The sequence below is a fragment of the Phoca vitulina genome, unplaced genomic scaffold (assembly GCF_004348235.1).
Source record: "Phoca vitulina isolate PV1807 unplaced genomic scaffold, GSC_HSeal_1.0 scaffold5, whole genome shotgun sequence".
Lineage (NCBI taxonomy): Eukaryota > Metazoa > Chordata > Mammalia > Carnivora > Phocidae > Phoca > Phoca vitulina.
This window is the reverse complement of record NW_022589708.1, coordinates 53563590-53584475: the sequence shown is the minus strand read 5'-3', so window position 1 is coordinate 53584475 and position 20886 is coordinate 53563590. Positions and strand designations below refer to the sequence as shown.

Below are 20886 nucleotides of genomic sequence, written 5' to 3'. Positions count from 1 at the left end.
TTCCCATCACTTTTGCCATACTGTGTTCATTAGAAGCCACTAAATCTAGCTCACACCCAAGGTGGGGACGAGAAGGGGACTGTACAAGGGTGTGATACTGGTATCTAGTTAAGCAAGAGAATCAATGGAAGATCCTTTCTAGCTTAAAATATTTTAACTCAACAGTGAGAAACTAGAAGAGGGATGAAATCCTGTTGTGGCCTAGGAAGATTCACTGAAGAAGGTGAGGCTTCTAGTACTCTGTGAAAGGCGGGTTGACACACAGAAGAGAAGGCACAGCAGTGGTTCTAACAAGTGATGTATGTCTGAATCACCTGCATAGCATTTTTTAAAATTTAAAAATTTAAAATTTCCTCCACTGTGTCCAATTCAGAAGATTTGGGTGATTGTCATATACCCCTAGTTGAGATTCACTGTAATATAATGAACAAACCATTCCTATTTGACTCCAGGGTTTAGGTCATAAAGAATCTGTTTTTAAAGTTAGAAAGGATGGTGGGAACAGTGTTCTTAATGAGGAACTTAGATCCGATCCTTTAGACTATAGGGCGCCATTGTAGGCTCTTCAGTAGTGGATATACATAATTAGGATTGCATTTCATTTCATTTATGTAGTCATTCATTAATTTTTCTTCCAAATATTTGTCACCACCCTAGACCAGTCAGAGAGGATGACTGATCTTTGGACTGTTTTCAGGATGAGCTACAAGAGGGAAAACCAGCTAGAAGCTTAGGGGAGTACATACAGTATAATATCATGAATTGGATGAATGGGAAGAAGCATTGGTAGGATTTCCTATCCAGTGGAAGGGATGAAGAAGGGAACGATGCTACCAGGAGCTTTGTAGATTCATTCTCCTAATGCAGACCTCCCTGGGCCGGGAAGCAGGTGGGGATGGGAGAATCCAAGCCACTGTGTGCTTCTAGCTCTTCTGTTTAGTACAATATTGTATGTGTCTGGCAAAGTAGCGTGACTCAGTAAGCCCTTGAAAAGAGACTTCAGAGGGACTATATTTTAAATCTATAAATGATGGGATTCCTGCTAAGCTTCTTTTGAATTAAATAAAGTCCAGAATAGGGGAGAATAGGAATGTTCGTTAATGGAAGAAGACAACATTTCTAAATGAATGATGCAAAATCAAACACAGTCTTTGTTTTCATTGCTTCTAGAGAATCAAAGTCACAGTCCTTCTGTGGCTCTGTGCTTATAACAATATAGTACATCTTTTCATTATACTTCCCGGAATAAAAGGATGTATAGTTTCTCTGCACAGTGACAGACATGTTTTCTTGAACAATACCCTGTAAAGGTCACATTGGAGATTTGAGTCACAAGCCCTGTGATTTAAATTTGAAGCTAAGTTTAAAAGTGATGTGTCTAGAGCTTGCCAAGTTCCATTAAAAGCCCATGGTGTCATTTTGGATTATAGTTGAATAAAACAGGATTCAGTGAGATACTGTATCTTTCTCAGTAGCAAAACATAGATTTTCTTCTTTGTATGATTCCCTGACTGTGTTGTTAGGGTATATATCTACTTTCACACCAAATCCTGGGAAATAATGTCTAATTTCATGGACCTTTTTTTTTTTTTCCTAAAGTAGCTCATTTTCTAGTTTTTCAATTATCTTCAGAGGATTTCTGTAAAAGCCTAATCATTTGTGCATGTTTAGTTATGGTTGATCTTGAATGCTACCTTTCCCATGGCAGCCTTCTTGATTCCCTTCATCCCCTACCTCTAGAGAGGATTCCAACTCACTAAAGCTTGGAAGCTCTTTTTGCCTTCCTAACATCATCATGGTCTGTTACGCAGCAATCATATTACTTCTCCCTAACATTTGATGGGTTCTTACTACGTGCCACTCATTGTGCCAAACACTTTCTCTAGGTTATCTTACTTCGTGATCACAAAAACCTGCAGGGGAAGTATACCATTTCTGCATTTTGCAGAGGAGAAAGCTGAGGGTAAAGAGTCAATTGGCCCAGGTCATATTGCCAGTGAGTGATGAAACAAGAGCACCCTTAGGCAGTCTGGTCCAGACCCCATTATTTCAAACACTTATCAGTATGCCCTTCTTATAACTTTTGACATCCTACTCACATACCCCTGCAAGAAAGTTAAGAGGCTTGAGGGGAGGACTACCTTGTTTATTTCCATATTCCTGGAGTTTTATGACTTACTGATTTACTCATAAATAAATGAGCAGTCAACAAATGAGCCAAGTGAATACTTGAAAACTGCCATTTGGATTTTATGGGAAGCAGGGTCTACAGGTTTAGGCATATCACCTGAAACTTTGCTTTTGATAGGAAGGAAACAGAATGCTAGTATACAAGGCGTTAAGAAGAGTTTCTGTTTATTTTTATCCCTGTCATTTAGGTTAGATCCTGTGGTCCAAATACTTCTTTTCCCAGTTCTTTGTCAAGCTCTTCCTCCTTCTTTTATCCAAAGATAAACTGGCTCTGTTTGGCTCTGTTCTTTTTTTCTTTTTCCCCCCATGTAATAATCCCAGGCTCCAGTCCTACAGAACTCTGAAAGTGCTATCTCTCGTTTTCCTGTTTCTTTATTCATGACTTAAGCTTTTGTTCCCAAAAATAAAATAAAATAAAATAAAATAAAATAAAATAAATTTTTTACAGTTATGTGTGACCTTCCTGCTCCATCATTCTCCAGCTTTTCTGAGGAGCTTCCCAAATGCAGTGTGGATATGAACTAAAAGTCCCCAGTACTCAGAAGTCAGTGGCATTGAAAGCTGGAACTTCAAGGGAGATTTTGAAGTGGTTAATTGATGTGCAGTGACCCTGAATCACACTGTGAGAGGAGGTGGTGGGACAGCCAGTGAAGGGTAGGCTGAGGGGCTCTCTGTGTTGGCACTGGGGCAACTGGAAGCATACAGCTATTTGATGAACAAGGAGAATGGAAATCTAGATGGTGCCCTGCCGAGGCTTGCCCAGTCACCTTCAGACGAACGTGGCCACGAGGAGATACAGTAATAGCCCTCAGAGATCCACGGAAGGTGTGGCTTCCAGCCCCAGCTGTAGCAGGCACACCCTCAGGAAAAGGCAGGATTCCCTTTCACTGTCACAGGGAAGGAACAGTGGGTTAGGCAGGGGCAGCAGAGGAAGAGGATGGCGCTGCTGTCCTTGATGGAAACAGCACACAAACTGGCAAGGCGGCCTTAACAAGGGGGCTACAGTCTCCAGTGAGTTTTCTCTCTTTGCCTAAAGAACAAAGATGGGCGACAAACTGCCCTGCTTAGAACTGAGGGTTTGTATTTCTGTGACTGAATTAAGACCGGATTATACATAAAACTAAAGCAAAATAGGACAGAAAATGTCTGAAATTAATGATGTTTGAATTAATTTAATAAATTGCAGCATTGTCTGTTCTCCTGTCAATTCTGTTTGTGAAATAGTTTTCTAAATCACATAGGCCACAGAGTGAAATGAGGGAAAGAGCCAGCCCTAAAGCCTTTGGGCTTTGCTAGACTCAGATTCTAAGCCGGACCTCAGGAGTCTACACTTTACTTCTCTCATCTGTGAAATGGAGCCAGTACTCTCCCACGGCAGGCCCGTGGTTCAAATTAAGAGCCCATGTATACACAACCCCTTGCTGTGCTGGTAGGCACTCCATAAATACCAGTGCTGCTGTCTCTGTGCTCATCCCCCATGCACGGTTCTTCAATACTCCTCATCTTTAAAGGTTTTTAGATACAGGACTGAGAGATTACTGTCCTGCCCTGCCATTTATGAGTACGATTTTAGGGGTATAAGATAACAGAAATGAATACCATTATATTAATAATGGCAGTAGGTGCTCTGCAGACCATGACGGCTGAGACTGGCAGTAATGGTACTTGGGTACTTCCTAATAGCGTGTTTTTCTTTCTTTCCGGAAGCATCTGGCATGTCAGAGCCACACTGTCTTCCATGGGACGCCGTTTGTGAACAGCTTCCATTTAAAAGACTTTTGTGAATACATGGTCTCAACCAGGTCCCCAGAGAGCATATTTGTCTTCTGATCTGCTGGAGGTCTTAAGGTTTGTGTTAATATTTTTTATTTCTCTTAGTGAAGATATTATTAATTTTGAGGGATATTTTAAAAATGGATCATAGTCATACTCTACTGTAATAAGAGCTCTGGGATAGATTATGCACAGATTATAATCCTTTGATTTCATTGGGAAATAGATACAAATGAAAAGAAATTTGAAATGCTACTTCTCATACTTATTACTGTATGCTCTGTAGGATGTTAACAAGGATATTAGAAATACAATACTCCCCACATTGGGTTAAAACAAATTTTGTCTTTTCGTTCATAAATTCTAACTGAATAGATTCAATAAATTTATGTTGAGTATCTATAATATATATCAGACTTTGTTAAGTACTATCAATTAGTTACAGACCTTGTGGATAAATTATATTTTGAAACATTAAAAAATCAAAACTGCATTTGTCAGTATCAACTAGTGTTATTATTATGACAGCTTTTAAATTAGAAAGCCTCAGTGGCCAGAATGTTTTCATTTAGTTCTACCAAGGGGTACTCACCCTGTGATTTATAATGATGGAACAGGGTTGTTGTTGTTGCTTTTTAATATGTATATATATTAACAGCTTGAAAAATTGCTAACAATATTGTTGCTTACTCAATAAGAAAAGCTTGCTAGCAAAACAAGCACCTTATTTTGGAAGTACATATTTTGCTGTTGAGGTAGTACCAAGTAAAACACTTTTATTTTGAAAGTACTTTCTGACAAACACCTACCCAAAGGCTGAATTCAACCTATGTGTCTTTCATAGATGGGAAATAAACAAGGGAGAGGGTAAAGCTTAGTCCACTGAGTGGACAAAAACTAAATGAAGAGCAAGGGAGAAGGAACATCGTACTTTCCCTAGATTGACATGTCTTTTTCCACAGGCGTTTATTTCATTTGGTTGGACTTTGATTCTGTCCACAGTGACAAATGTTTTCTCCCCTAATGGCCCTTTTCTGTGGGTTTTCTTTTTATTTCTTTTATTTCTACTGAGAAATCAAAGTAGATTTCACCGCAGTGCTGGGCTAGATTCCAGTTTCCTACTGCACCCTTTGTTGTCGGGCAGCCTGATTGACTCACTTTGAAGGGTGAGGCGCGCAGGACATACTTGGGGAGTGGGAGGGTGGATGACAAGTTGTGCCTCCACCTTCAATTCTCCAGTCTGTCAATTTGGTAGCAAATCGTAGTGTGTAGAAACCTAATAAGTGTATCCATAGAAACAGAAGTGCTAGAAAGGACTTCAGAAGTTACCTAAACGTTCTTCCCTCTTCTGTAAGCAAGATCCCACTTGAACTGTCTGAAACAAATGAGAATCTATTTGTCTTCCAACCTTCATACCTAGGTATCCACTTTCCTTTTGAAACCTAATATAGGTTCTCCTTTGTTAGAAACCTTGTTGTCAAGAAAGCCAAAGTAATTCCTGACCTCCTAGCATGTCAATGCATCCTTCTCCCAGGGAGAGAGAGAATTTACTGGTCAGAGCCCCCCTGTCTCATCATAGACTCAGTTCTCAAGTCATCCTTTTTCTCTTCAGGAGAAATGAACCCATTTTGTTGAACTTTCTTTATGAAATTATATAATCCAAAAATTGAACAAAATGAAGTTCTTTTCTGAGTCTCTAAAGATCTCTATATTGGTCCACTTAAGTTTAGGAGTCCAGACTGATTAAAGGAGCTTTAAAAATCATCTATCAGTGTTTTTCAGTGGGACCTTTATTGATATTTCGGAAGGGGCAGTTTTTGATGATGCAAGATTGTCCCATGAGATTTAGAACGGTCAATAGCCCTGGTTTTCAGGACCCAAAGACTAGTTAGCTCCCTCAGCCCCCAGTCATTGTGAGAGATAACCAGATTCAGACCTCTTTCACATCTGCCTGCAGAGGATGAGGACTGCCCAGACTACAAACTCCTCACTTTGAATTGAGGATGCTGAAACCGGCAGAGTTGAGTGAAGGGTGGGGCTGGGCCTAAACCCCAGTTTTTAACACTGGGTACTGTTCTCTTCCCACTCCATCATACTTCTATTCTGGGCTTACATTTATTTCTCATCTATCCAGAAACAGTAACATGCATATATGAATGCTCTTTTGGAGAACTAGAATTTCTGGTTTGGTGTTTAAAGGACGTCACTGCTGTTTGATATGGGAACATGGCTATGGGAAAGATAATATCAGAACTCAGTGCAGGAAAATAGCAAAGAGAGGACAGCTCTGAGGATTTAGAGAAAAGAAAGGACCTAGACCCCAGAGGAAATAGTGGGGTTGATGTTGCAAAGGTATTAGCTCAGTCACCGAGAAAGGAGTAGAAAAGCTGACATCTGAGGGAAGACTGAAAAAGGTAAGTAACAAAGGAATATTTCTTCACTTGCTTTTCACCATGTACCCTAGTTTCAACTCCCTGCTCTACATCATGGGCTTCCTCAGAAATTTGAGGATCAGTTTTTGGGTTAAAGGGCTCTTGATTGCAGCTGAAACTCTCCTTCCCTTCAATCCAATATCCCTTGCTTCACCCACCCTCCATCAACATTTCTCCTTTCTCCCTCACTTGCTTATTGATGGCTCCTACTTCATGCTTCAAGCAGAGAATGGGGAAATGACTTGATGACTTTTATCTTTCTGGATCCTTCCAAGGTCTCAAGGAAAGTTATAAATTGAAAGAATGTAAAAACATTTGAGCTTTGGCAAATTTCTCCCACAGATGGTCTGTTAAGGCTCTGATTTCTTGGGGCACCTGGGTGGCTCAGTCGGTTAAGCATCTGACTCTTGATTTCAACTCAGGTCAAGATCTCAGGGTAGTGAAATCGAGCCCCTCTTTGGGTGCCGCACTCAGCAGGGAGTCTGCTTAAGATTCTCTCTCTCCCGCTCTTTCTGCCCCCTCTTCACTCACGCGTGCGTGTGTGCTCTCTCTCTCTAAAATAAATAAAATCTTAAAAAAAAAGCACATCCTAGAAATATATTGTAATACATAATATGTAGAGCTCTCTCCCTCTCTCACTAAAACATTTTTTAAAAAGGCTCTGATTTCTTGAGACATTTACCATAATACAGGTACCTTTCCATAGAAAAACAAAATCCTATGAATCACTATGAATTTTTTAACATAAGAAATCATTTAATTCCCTAGTACAGAAGTTACTTATTAACAAAATGAGAAGTGTTCATGACTTACAGATACAATTCTAAGTAGGAGTATCTGGGTTGTTATAATAGATTATACTTAATATCTGCCTTACCTTCTACAAAATGTACATGGTAAGTACAGAGTTGAAAATAGGGACTGGACTAGAGGACTCTGTTTTCTAGTAAAATGAGGATTCCTACATGAGAAGATTTATTATATCTAAAAAGGCTTACATGTATGAAGAGAGAAATAATAGCATCAAAGGCTTCCCTTATCTTATGTTATTTAATTATTGAAAGCTTTATGACTGAGTTCCTCAGCCAGATTTTTAAAACATGGTGATTTTCCTGTTCTGTCTTCTTTTGTGCACCAGACACCAAGTTGTATTTGACTTTTCAGAGTTTCTCATTTCCTGAAATGCACTACTAGCTCTATAAACATGGAAGAATAAATATTAGCTTTATGAGGCCATGTTCCTCTACTAGCTGAAAAATAGCATATAATAAAAAATACAAGGATATAATATTGAAAATTATAGGTCAATATGCCCTCTTATTGTGGGTATATATCTAATCCTCATGCATGGAGACTATTTTTTCAGAAAAATGTGTACTGTGTAATACCACTTGTGTCTGTGATATATTTTCACCCCTCATATTTAACAATATATCTCGTGACTCTTGCCTCACTAGTGAAATGTTTCAGGCTTATTTACCATTATGATTTAAAAAAAACAAAAACAAAAAACCCTCTGGCTCTTTGCTATTAATTCCAAGAATTGCAAATGATCCAAAGTTTATAAAATGTTTGCAGGTTTCCTTCCTGCTAAAGTACCTTAGTACTCAGTGAGATCCTTGGAATTACATTAGGAAAATGCTTAATGGTAATTTTGAAAGAACAGGAAGTCTTCATGAGGGGTAAAAAAAAAAAAAAAAAAGTCAAGTGTGGTCTTGAACAGCTAATCAATACTTTAAATGTGCAAATTGTTATTCCCAAATCCAGACTCTAATTATATATTTTTAGCAGCAATGAAAATGTGGCATCCATTAACCATCCCTTAAACCTCACATTCACACCCCATAAGGAAGAAAAGAGTGACTTACATGGATAGTATATGATTGAAACACTCTTTTAAAGCTAGAGGATTCAATATAATTATGTTCAGATAATTCACTTCCATCTGGAAATTACCATCCATTTGCCAAAAGTGCCACTGACTTATCATATCAAGGACAGTCTTTTCTTCTACATTAACTCTCCATTGTTCCTCTTGCTAAAGATGGAAAATAATCAGCCTTGTATATTCTAGGCTCAAAAGTAAGAAAATTGGACTTACAAGAATAAATAGTTCATTCTAATTGCCCAAATTTCTACAGATCTTTCTTTTAAACCACACAATTTTTAAAATACATTTTTTATTATGAAGTGGTTTAAACCTACAGAAAATGAAAAAGCCTATATATCCACCCCCATATTTTAATATATTTATATATTTATATTATCATATTTGCTTCAGATCTCTTTTTTTTTTCCAGGTTCATAATTTATTGTACAAATTGAGTATCACATGATGAGTTGACATTAGCTTCTCCAGGCATGGGAACTTAACAGATGAGGTGCAGGTTAAAATTCGTTTATGTTGCTTTCACAGCTGGTGTTTTTTTAGACCTTAACTTGAAGTATAAGATCATCAAAGCAGTGCCTCCATGTGTGGCCAGTACACAATTCATTCTACCTGTGAGAGTATAAAAGTTGAAATATTTTTTGATACCAGTGAAATGGAATTGAGCATCAGTTTCTGGACCTGCCATGATTTCAATCTTGCAGAAGGCACCAATTACGCCCTGGATCTCTTTTTTTTAAAGCTAAAAAAAAATCACCGTCCTTCTTCTTCATCCATCCCCAGAAGTAATATGAACACTAATAAAATTATTGTATATTATTCCATTTATATTATGTTATATTATAAATACTGGTTATGGAGGGATAGATGTAGACATATAGATATGTATCCATAACTAATGTAAGTGTGTATCTGTATATATATATATATATATATTGGAGTATTATTTTTAAATGGGTGAGATCATACTGAATTTGTACCTTTGCAACTTGTTTTTCCTCAACATTTTTTTTTTTTTTAATTATGTTAGTATATGGACATCCGGCACATTCTTAGTAGTTAATTATTATGTAGTCTTCCAAATAAAGTATATCGACCTTCTCACAACAGAGCATTTACCAGGTTTCTTTTTTTTTTTTTCCATCTTTTTATCATTCACAGTGGACATAGGGGTTTCCTACGTGGTGTGGCTGCATCCTGCCTGTCACTGAATAGGCCCTTGAGAAATATTTCTTCTTTAAATTCTACAACAAAACCTTTTCTTCCTTCTTGTCAGCAAACTTTTCTACCTTGTTCCGTTGTTACTGTTAGATGCGCCTTCATCCTTCCCTCCTGATTTTTCCGACGGGCATTTTCTAATGTGGCTTCACCGGTTCCGTCTCACTCAAAAATAATTATGTCCAAACTGTGAGAAAAGACAGAAGAAATAGAGCAAAGACAGAGAGAATGCAAGAAGGAAGAAGGAATTACTTCCAACCCTTAGACTCTGACCTTCAGCTGGCATCCACGAGAGAAAGTTTTTAAAGTCTATTTGCACAGTTTTTCACACTCCACCATCCCAGGGGTCCCCTAGTTTGGGAGGCCTTTTCTTTTTCATTGGAGCAAGCAAACATTTCCTTTCATCTCTTGGTTTTATAACAACATTAGAAAAATGTGTGGTTTTTAAAAAGGTAGATATAATGTTAAAAATTTCCAGATCTAAAGTTAAATATTTGTTTAGTGTCTGCTGCCCTCAAAAAAAGGGGTACTATCAAAAATCCTCAAAGGAATATATATTCGTACTGTTTTAGTATTTAGGGTTATCTTGTGAATGTTTTGCCCAGTGCGTGCTAAATAAATCTTTGTTGAATGGTTGAATGAATAAACAAGGTAATAAATATTTGTAGAGGTTACAGTAATAAATATTTGTAGAGGTTATGTGGTCATTTGACTTGGAGGTATTTTAGCCTTCCTAGTAATCATCTTTCATCTACTAGAATGCTTAGCTTCAACATTTTGACTTCCTGTGATTGAAAACTGAGGTATAAAAACAAAAGAAAGATCAGAGTTAACTGAGAGCATTAATTTTTGAGAGTTATTAGAATTAAAGTCTCTGTTTCAGGGTTCCCAGATTATTTAGGGCTGTCAAACCAAGCGTCTACTCCCTTAAAATTGTAAGAGCTGTATGTATTAGAGTTTGGACTACTCTCATATTTGGTTCTGTTTTGTTATTCTAAGGGATTAAAGCTTTTTTTTTTTGGTCAATCATATTTTTGTGTATGACTGTGGGCTGACCCAGTTGACACCACTAAAAAAAAAAATGCAACTTTGAAAAATTCAGGAGTAAAAGCAATTATTTCTAGAATTGACAGAACCTTTCCTGGGTTCAATTCTCACTCTTTTTAATTATTTATTCCCTTCAAGATGCTGAAAATTATTATACTGTAAATTATCTTACCACTTGCCAAATGTAATTTTCTATATAAAAAGATTAATAAGTATTGAGAAGTTCCTTTGGTCTCCCTTGCAAGCAATGCTGTGGTCTTTTCTGAAAGTCAAGTCTGTAGGGTTTTTTCCCCCCCTTACCCTTTATTTTTCTCTGTATTTGATGGAGTTCTACTAAGCTAAGATTTGGGCCAAGTTTAGTTTTCAGCAGACTTTTGTACCTGAGTATAAGTCTTCAGAAAATAGAGTTTCTGTCAGGAATTCTGGCACGCATTACCTATAGCGTCTTGCTGGGCCTTACTGCAACATTTGGGCTTTGCTGTATGTCTGGAATCAGCAGGGAAATGCTTTCAATCTTAACTCACACATGTTTTTAAGTGGAACTTATTCTGGTAGTGCAAATATTCCCAATGTGAGATCATTAGGGCTATCTTCTCACATTAAATTATGATTTAGTACCCAGTGTAATGATAGATCTGCCGATGGCCCCAGGTTCTCACTTGGCATATTTGTTAATAAGTGTGGTGGAATTGCAACAAATCACACACTCTTCATCTCGGCAGATCTTACTTTAGAAAATAAAATACCTGCTCTGTCCATCCGTCTGCTGCCAAGGTGTTGCACAGGGACTCCGCTCCAGTTGTCACCTGATCGGTAGCCTTCCTTGCCTTCCTCTTCAGGGTGATTCTCCCAGGGGCTGGAGTGGGACAGCAGGCTTCTGATACCAGCCGAGATGGAGCTGCAGAAGAAAATGAGGAAATGTGTCCAGTACTGATAGGCCTGCTGTCATCCCTTTATATTCCTTTTCCTTTTCTTTTATATCAGAGTCCATAGAATTTTTTTTTTTAATAATTCTTGGTCTTTATTTAAAAGAAGGCAAGGAGTAGGCCCACTCCCCACACATCCCCTGAAATAGACATGTTTGAAGGTCAGGCGATGGGAAGTCAGGTGGACAGACAGAAACTGGAAGAGGGCAGCCCCAGAGCACTTGAGAAACCCTCAAGGGTGTAAGGAGGCAGAGCCCAGTACGCATAACAACTGTGCCCAAACACATGTTATTAGGGGCCTGGGAGTCACAGACCCCTAGCTGGCAGGTGGAACCCGTGAATGACCGAAACCCCAACCTCTTAAACAAACATAACATTTTGGGATTTCTCTATTTTCTGAGAAAACAGAATGTGGTGATTGTAGGTTCAGGAAAAAGGACTGCCACATGTAAATGATGTCCATGGAGACTTGGGTGCTCTTTGCGTGGGGTTGTTGTGAGGATACAGAAATTAGGAAAATGGGGAGCCCTGCGCAGATCCAAGCTCATGGCTGGGGGTTGGTGCAGCTGTGGGGGCAGCAGCAGAAGGCCCACAGAGAGAGGTCTGCTCCCCTCCAGGCCCGTGGGACATTGAGCCTTCAGCCTCACTGAAGGTGGGCCTGAGGGATGAGATGGGGTGGGCTCATTTCTGCTTCAGTAGAACACCTTCTCCAGATACGCATTCAGGAACATCCTGGTGGGGTCCAGCTTCTCTTGGATGGCACAGAACTTCGAAAAGGCTGGGTACATTTTCTCAAAGTCCTTCTGGGTGCAGTTGTGGGCCTTGGCCCAGTGGGGCCTGCCCCCGACCTTCCTCATGATGGTCTCGTAGGTCAGCCAGTAGTCCAGCCAGGGCACGTCCTTGCCATAGGGCCCGTACATGATGATGTTCATGTAGGAGCTGTCCCTCTGGAAGCAGGGGCTCAGCAGGATGTCATCCCCGCGGGTGAAGCGGACCTCCATGGGGTAGTGGGCCACCATCTTGGGGTGGGCCTCCAGCGTGGCCTTCAGTTCCAGCAAGCTCTCCTTGGTCTTCTCTCTGGGGATGGCCCAGTCCTGGACATGCTGCTTGAAGTGGCACTTGTAGCTGAAGATCTTGTAGCTGAGGTTGCTGCTCTCCTTCTTCTTGGTGAACAGGAGCCAGAAGAAGCAGCGATTGATCCAGCCCAGCAGGATCGGCAGGAAGGAGCTGATCCAGAGCAGGAACTCCAGTAAATAGAATCCGATGGCATAGTCCCAAAACCAGTTGGCGGAAGAGGAGGGGGGCTTGTTGGTGTGGTCCTGGTAGATGACGCAGACGTTCTTGCTGTGCGGGAACCACAGGAAGCAAAAATATTCAGATTTCTTCAGGTGGCTGTCCAGGTTGTTAAGAACCTCTTCCAGGGTTGAGGGGGAGGAGATCTCCTGCAAGTGGAACTGGGGCACACACTGCAGGGTGACGGTGAGAATCACTCCCAGGCAGCCCAGGTGCACCCGCGCTGCCTGGAACACCTCTGAGTTGCTGGACTTGGAGCACTCAAGAATGGTCCCGTTGGCCATCAGCAGGGTCAGCGCCACAAGAAAAGAATGGCTTGGCAGAAAGACAATTGGTCATGATGTTGGATTGTAAGTTTTTCAAATATAATTTGAGAAAGTATCTGTTAACATTTGAAATGGAATGGAAAAGAGTAAATAATCAATCTGGGTTTTGATTCAGATTAGAGGATCAGCAAGTTCATTTTGAGTAAATTGAAACCTAAATTTGGATTCCTCGGTATAGAAACAACTATGCAACATGTAAAGATAAGTAATGCATTATTCCTGAAAGTGTTGAAGATAAAATTAGTTTAACAAGTCTAGGCAGAAAACAAAACTAATGAGTGTTAGGAACCCAGAAAAATTGTAAATTTCAAGTGTGCTCTTACTACTTGAGATACAGACATAAATAATTAAGGAAGGACAAAGAATTTCAAGGATGCTTGTGAAAGAGACAAAATTAACATGGGGAAATCTCCCTAATCTGGGTGAACCAGAGAGAACACACTTGTTGGAATTACATGATGTTTAATCCCAAGGATAGTTATATCCTCTCAAGTAAATACAGTTGTAAAAATCTCAGCAACAACAAAAACCCTCTCCATCCTGCTTCTTGAATCCCTAACTTCCTCCTAATAAGATGATCCACACTGGGAGGAATTACAAAAGTTTGGCCTTTTACCATTCTGAGCAATGTATATTAATTTTTTTAAGATTTTATTTATTTATTTGAGAGAGAGAGAGAGAGTACGAATGGGGGCTGGCAGAGGGAGAGGGAGAAGCAGGCTCCCTGCTGAGTGGGGAGCTCACTGTGGGGCTTGATCCCAAGACCCCAAGATCTTGACCTAAGCAGAAGGTCGATGTTTAACCAACTGAGCCACCCAGGTGCCCCAGCAATGTGTACTAACTTAGAAAACAGTAGATTAACCTAAAGTCAGTGGTAAACTTTGAGTATAGATCTCCTAATATAGTTGTCTGACAAATTTATTACTATTTAAATTAAAAGGGTGTTTTAAAATTACAGGGGTATTGGTGATGAAACCTAGAAAGATGATTTCCAAGTGACTATTTTCATTTACATATAACATTTTATTTCCCCTCAACAGTAAGGTTTCACTCAAGGGGAAGAATAATAAGATATTAAAGCACAGGACACCTGACTCACAGCTTGTGTCTCCACTCAAGAAAGAGGTCATAGAGTATGGACATCCCAGCCCCCCAGCCCAGGAGAGATAAGTGGGAGGAAAATATAAGAGCTGGGAGAGGTGATTGCTAACCAGCTTCCTCTTCCCTATTATCCGAGAATTTGGCGTGCAGCCAGTGTCTCTTTAATTTTATCTTTAGCTTCTCTTGATAGCGTTGGGTTTGTGTGTGTGTGCCCCCGCACTGGAGGTAGGAGAGGGAGTTCCTTTTTAAATAGACACAAGGGAATGACATATTTTTATGAGAAAGACATTTTTCTAAATGTTTCCCTGAAAATATGGACAACATTTGAACAAATACTATAGGTGAAAGTTTTCCAGATTAAAAAGTCTGAGATCATTTCCATTCATTTGAAATGTTTCACACACACAAAGGAGTGCTATTTACTGAACAATGCCATCACTGTTAGAAATTCCATCCTAAATTTTAGCAGAGAAAGTATAATCCCAAAATAAAGATGAGTTGAGGGAATGGAATGTACTTTTCCTTTCATTTAAAAGAATTTCTTTTGTTATTTTAAAATCCTGGGTAAAAATCCATTAATCACAGTTTCTTGGAATTATCATAAGTATTTATATTTGACAACCCCCCAAACAGCAGTCAAAATAAGATGAAAAATTTTCAACATTCTAGAGGTCAGTTTTCTTATTAGAAACATTACTACATTTCAATTTAGTAAAAGATATCACATGAAGAAATTCCACTTGCATTTACAATATCCATTTATAAAAATGTTTATAAGCACAATAGAAAATATCATTTATAAAAATGTATTTTTACTTACACACTTCTCAGCAAAGTAGGCTATAACCCACATAAATTCTGCTGCCTTCTTTCCTGTCTGAGAATTTCTGTAACTTAGGAAAACATGCAGTTGCTTCATCTATTGATTAAAAATGCTAAAACTGTATTTTTAAAGTGAATCTTGAAAAAAGAGGTGGTGGGGTGTAAATGGTACTATTCTCTTCTTTTACTGCACTTAGAACTTTTTTTCCTAAGATTACCTTACCCAGCTTTATTTTGGTTAGATCCTGGAGGGCAATGCATAGAACTGTGCCGAAAGTAGGCTGTGATTTAAGTGTTTGTTGAGCAAATAAATAAGAAAATTAATTAAAAGTGGCCTACAAGGGTGAATTTCCAAAAACCCCATGACTTCAGTGGGCTAAATACCAGATGGGAAGGGTTTGGGAGACATAATGCTACATGTTCTCGCTTTATGCTTCCTCTCCAAGGACTCACTCTATTTATTGCTGTGGCATCTGGCAGGCTTGCTTTTCTGGGCCCAGCATGCTTCATGCCGTGTGTTAGCATTTTCCTGGAATTTAAAGTCAAGGAAATACCATTTCTAAAAATACGCTTTATGGGTTTTCAAAAATATAGTATTTCCTTTCTACTAGCTCATTCACTTTGAGGTCCTAATAAATGACATTCATGCATAGGAAAAAATCACAGTGAATCTGACTTTATCTATGCAACAAGCATAACAATTGCTTTCGTGAAATGTGCAAACATTGTCCTCCTCTTCTGTTTTTGAGACATTTTAGTTTTGTGGGTTTATGGCCACAGGCACTCTATGCTCACTAAAAATAGTAGATAAAACATTTACTCAGTGCTTATTTATCCCAGGAACTGTTTTTTACATATATGAGCAAGTACATTCCTTTAACAATCCTATATAGAAGGTATTATTTATCACATTACATTTCATAAATAAAGAAATTTAGATTTAGACTATTTAAATAGTTTGCCAAATTCACATGGCTAGTATCTTACAGAGCTGGGATTACTTTCTTTTTTCTTTTGATTTTTTTAACTCATTTATTATTTATTGTGAAAGACTCCATTTTTAAGAATTTTTTCTTTTATATCATTTTATTATGAAAATGTTTAACCATACAGAAAGGTTGAAAGAAATGTATAGTGAACATCCATATACCCACCACTATCATTCCACCCCTCTAGCCATCCACGAATCCATCTTCTTTTTGGATACATTTTAGTAAGTAAGTTATAGACATCACTACCGTTTCCTCAAATATTTTGGTTTATGTATCATTACTAGAATTCATACTTTGTGATTTTTTTTATAATTCTTTTTTTAGGCAAAATATGTATTTACATAAAATACACAGATCTTAAGTGTACATTTCTGTGAGTTCTGACAAATGTGCTCAAATCAGAAAATTCCCTCATACCCCTTCCCAGCAAATCCCCAGCCCTCTTCAACCACCCAGAGTAAATCACTTCTGTTCTAGAACTTCATGTAAACAGAATCATACACCACATACTCTTCTGTGGTGAGTATGTTTTATTACATTATAGTATATTACATCACGTGCCCTCCTTAATGCCCATCACGCAGTTACCCCATTCCCCACTCCCCTCCCCTCCAGCAACCCTCGGTTTTTTTTCCTATGGTTAAGAGTCTCTTATGGTTTGTCTCCCTCTGTGATTACATCTTGTTTTATTTTTCCCTTCCTTCCCCTATGCTTCTCTGTTTTGTTTCTTAAATTCCACATATGAGTGAAACCATATGATAATTGTCTTTCTCTGATTGACTTATTTCACGTAGCATAATATCCTCTAGTTCCATCCACATTGTTGCAAATGGCAGGATTTCATTTTTTTGATGGCTGAGTAATATCCATTGTATATATATATATATATATACCACATCTTTATCCGTTCATCTGTTGGTGGACATCTGGGCTCTTTCCATAGTTTGGCTATTGTGGACATTGCTGCTATAAACATTGGGGTGCAAGTGCCCATTCAGATCACTACATCTGTATCTTTGGGATAAATACCCAGTAGTGCAATTTCTGGGTCGTAGGGTAGCTCTATTTTCAACTTTTTGAGGAACCTCCATACTGTTTTCCAGAGTGGCTGCACCAGCTTGCATTCCCACCAACAATGTAGGAGGGTTCCCCTTTCTCTGCATCCTTGCCAACATCTGTCGTTTCCTAACTTGTTAATTTTAGCCATTCTGACTGGTGTGAGGTGGTATCTCATTGTCATTTTGATTTGTATTTCCCTGATGCCGAATGATGTTGAGCATTTTTTCATGTGTCTGTTGGCCATTTGGATGTCTTCTTTGCAGAAATGTCTGTTCATGTCTTCTGCTCATTTCTTGACTGGATTATTCTTTGGGTGTTGAGTTTGATAAGTTCTTTATAGATTTTGGATACTAACATTTATCTGATAAAACATTTGCTAAAATCTTCTCCCATTGTGTAGGTTGTCTTTTGGTTTTGTTGACTGTTTCCTTTGCAATGCATTTCTATTTTCTGTGGACTGAAATTGTATTCTATAAGTATACCACAGTTCGTTGATCCATTCTTCTGTGGATGGACACCTTTGCTCTTTGCAGGTTTGACTCTTATAAATGAAGTTATTATGAGCATTCCTGAACAAGTCTTTTGGTAAACATAGGCTTTCATTTCTATTAGGTCAATATCAAAGAGTGGAATTTAAGTCATCGTACGTATATATTCAATTTTACAAGAAATTTCCAGGTCTTTGTCCAAAGCAGTTGCACCATTTTATATCCCTACAAACAGTATATGATAGTTGTAGTTGTTCTACATTCTCAACATTTGGTGTTGTCAGTCTTTTAAATTTTAGCCACTCTGATGGGTTTTTAGTGGTACTTCCTTGTTATCTAATATGTATTTTTCTTAATGATTCATATCTGGAAACCTTCTTCATGTGCTTACTGGGCATTCATATATCTTCTTTCATAAAATGTCCATTAAATTATTTTCCCATCTCTATATTGGGTTGTTTGTACTTTTATTTTTGAGGTTTACTATATATAAAATCAGGTACAAACTTTATAACCATTTCTTAACAATTCCACTCTATGGCTTGCCTATTCCTTCTCTTAAGTGATGTCTTCTGATGAGCAGAAGTTTTAATTTTGAGAGATGTAATTTATTGGTGTTTTTCGCTCATGGATATTGTTTTTTTGTATCCTAAAATAACTTTATCCCCAAGGCAAAAAAAAAAAAAATCTATGGCTTCCTTAAAGAACTTTATAGTTTTAGCTTTTATGTTTAGATTTATGATCCATATTGAATTAACTTTTGTGTATTATGTGAGGTCCAGGTTGGGTTTATTATTTTCTATATTATAAGATATTAAATTCTTCTAGCCCCGTTTGTTGAAAAGACTTTTCCTTTCCCTAATGGAATGAATGCCTTGATGCTATTCTCAGAAATCAAGAGACCATATAAGTGTGCATCTATTTCTGAGCTTTCTATTCTGTTCCATTGATTTTGTTGCTTTTTATGCTAGTACCACACTGTATTGTTTACCATAGCTTTATAGTTAAGTCTTCAAAGCAGATGGTGTGAGCCTTCCATCTTCGTTCTTCTTTTACAGTATTGGTTTAGATATCCTAGTTTTTATGAAATTTTATATACATTTTAGAATTAGCTTGCCAGTTTCTAAAAAATAATCAGCTTAGTGGGGTTCTGATTGGGAATATGTTGAATCTAAGCCTCAATTTGGGAAGAATTGAGTATCATCAATAATGAACCTTCCAATCCATAAGCATACATTCTTTCTCCATTTATATAGGTCTTTTTTAATATTTCTCAGCAATATTTGGTAGTTTTTAGTATAAAATTGTTATATGCTTCTTGGTTCATATTATTAAGAACTTTAAGTATTTTTAATATTTTAGGTGAAATTTCAATTTTTTATCTCCTAATTGCTTACTGCTAATATATAAAACTATAATTGTAGTATTATCCTGATACCAAAATAAAGTAAATATAAGAAAGCTACAGACAGATATTCTTTTTTTTTTTTATTATTTGACAGAGAGATAGAGAGAGACCACAAGTAGGCAGAATGGCAGGCAGAGGGAGAGGGAGAAGCAGGCTCTCTGCTGAGCAGGGAGCCGGACATGGGGCTCGAACCCAGGACCCCAGAATCATGACCTGAGCCGAAGGCAGCCACTTAGCCGACTGAGCCACCCAGGCACCCCCAGACAGATATTCTTTAGGAATAAAACAACATGTGAAGAGACTCATACACCATGGCCAAGTGGGATTTATCTCAGGAATGTAAGGCTAGTAAAACATTCAAAAGTTAATCAATGTGAGATACCATATTAATAGAAAAAAGGGCAGAAACGATGAGATCATCTCAGTAGACCCAGAAAGAGCATTTGACCAAATACCTTTCATGATAAAACTATTCAACAAACTAGAAAAATAAATAAACTTTCTCAACCTGATAAAGGAGATCTATGAAAAACCCACAACTAACATCATACTTATTGGTGAAAGACTGAAAAAGTTTCCCACCAAAGATGAGGAACAAGACAAGGATGTCTGCTCTTGCTACTTCTATTCAATAATATACTGGGGGTTTTAGCCAAGGCAGTTAGGCAAGAAGAAAGGAAATAAAGGGCATCTGGATTGGAAAGGGACAAATAAAATGAACTCTGTATACAAATGGCACAGTCTTAGATAGACAAAATCCTAAGGAATTCACACACACACAAAACTACTGGGGCTAATCAATGAGTGCAGTAGGGCTGCAGGATAGATCAGTATATTAAAACCAGATATATTTCTATATACCAGCAATGAGCAATCTAAAAATGAAATTAAGAAAACAATTCCATTTAAAATAGCATCAAAAATAACAAAATGCTTAGGAATAAACATAACAAAAGAAACATAATACATGGACAGTGAACACTAAAAAAGCATTGTCGAAAAAAAAAGATGACCTAAATAAATAGACACCACATGTTCTTGAAGACTTATGTTGTTAAGATGGCAATCTATGAATGTATGAATATAATGCAAAATATAATCTATATTATATAGATAATAATCTATATTTTTATAGATAATAATATAATCCTATTCTCCCCAACTTTATCTACAAATTCAAAGCAGTCCCTTGTCTCAGCTGGGTTTTTAAAAGAAATTTATAAGATGATTCTAAACTTTCTATGAAATACAGGAGATTCCGAATAACTGAAACAATCTTGTAAAAGAATAGTGTTGGAGAACTCACTCCAGATTTTAAAGCTTACTACAAAACTACAGTAATCAAGACTATATGGTACCAGCAGATTGGATAGACAGATGGGTCAATGGAATAGAATTGAGAGTTCAGAAATAAACCCATATATCTATGGTCAATTGATTTATAGGAATGATGCCAAGACAATTCAATGGGGGAATAATAGTCTTTTCAACAAATAGTGCTGGGACAACTAGATTTTCACATTCAAAGCAGTGATTTGGACTGTTACTCACCCCATACACAAAAATTGACTCAAAATGAATCAAAGATTTAAGTGGAAAAGTTAAAACCATAAAACTTTTATGAGGAAACATAAGTATAAACCTCCATGACCTTGGATTAGGCAGTAGTTTCTTAGATATAACATCAGAAGCATGAATAACAAAAGAAAAAGATAAATTGGTCTTCATTAAAATTAAAAACGTTTGTGCTTCAAAGGACACTATCAAGAAAGTGAAAAGAAAACCTGCAAGATGGGAGAAAATATTTGCAAATTCTATGGATGGTAAACGTCTAGTATCTAGAACGTATAAAAAATTCTTGCAACTCAACAATAAAAAGACAAATAATTCAACTTAAAAATGGGGAAAATTGTTGAATAGACA

The 20886-nt window shown here is 37.7% G+C and overlaps 2 protein-coding genes across 12 annotated transcripts in view; one reads left to right on the top strand and one right to left on the bottom strand.

The window, feature by feature from the left end:
• ENOX1 (ecto-NOX disulfide-thiol exchanger 1) overlaps positions 1–20886 on the top strand; it is a 550829-nt gene that overhangs the window by 265964 nt on the left and 263979 nt on the right. For 10 of the 11 annotated variants that reach the window (XM_032402958.1, XM_032402955.1, XM_032402957.1 and 7 more), the window contains one exon: positions 3898–4038. The exons of the other annotated variant lie outside the window; for it this stretch is intronic. The gene's annotated coding sequence lies outside the window, so the exon portion shown is untranslated. The remainder of the gene's footprint in view (positions 1–3897; positions 4039–20886) is intronic. 11 annotated transcript variants of the gene reach the window in all.
• LOC116631624 (ATP synthase membrane subunit DAPIT, mitochondrial-like) lies at positions 8682–9015 on the bottom strand. Its single transcript, XM_032402969.1, has one exon. It carries the CDS (start codon positions 8969–8971, stop codon positions 8795–8797), a length of 177 nt encoding a protein of 58 aa, XP_032258860.1. The 5' UTR covers positions 8972–9015; the 3' UTR covers positions 8682–8794.

Bases quoted from the DNA above. Each gene is read 5' to 3' on its own strand.
- LOC116631624 (XM_032402969.1), bottom strand. From the start codon at position 8,971: ATGGCAGGTCCAGAAACTGATGCTCAATTCCATTTCACTGGTATCAAA.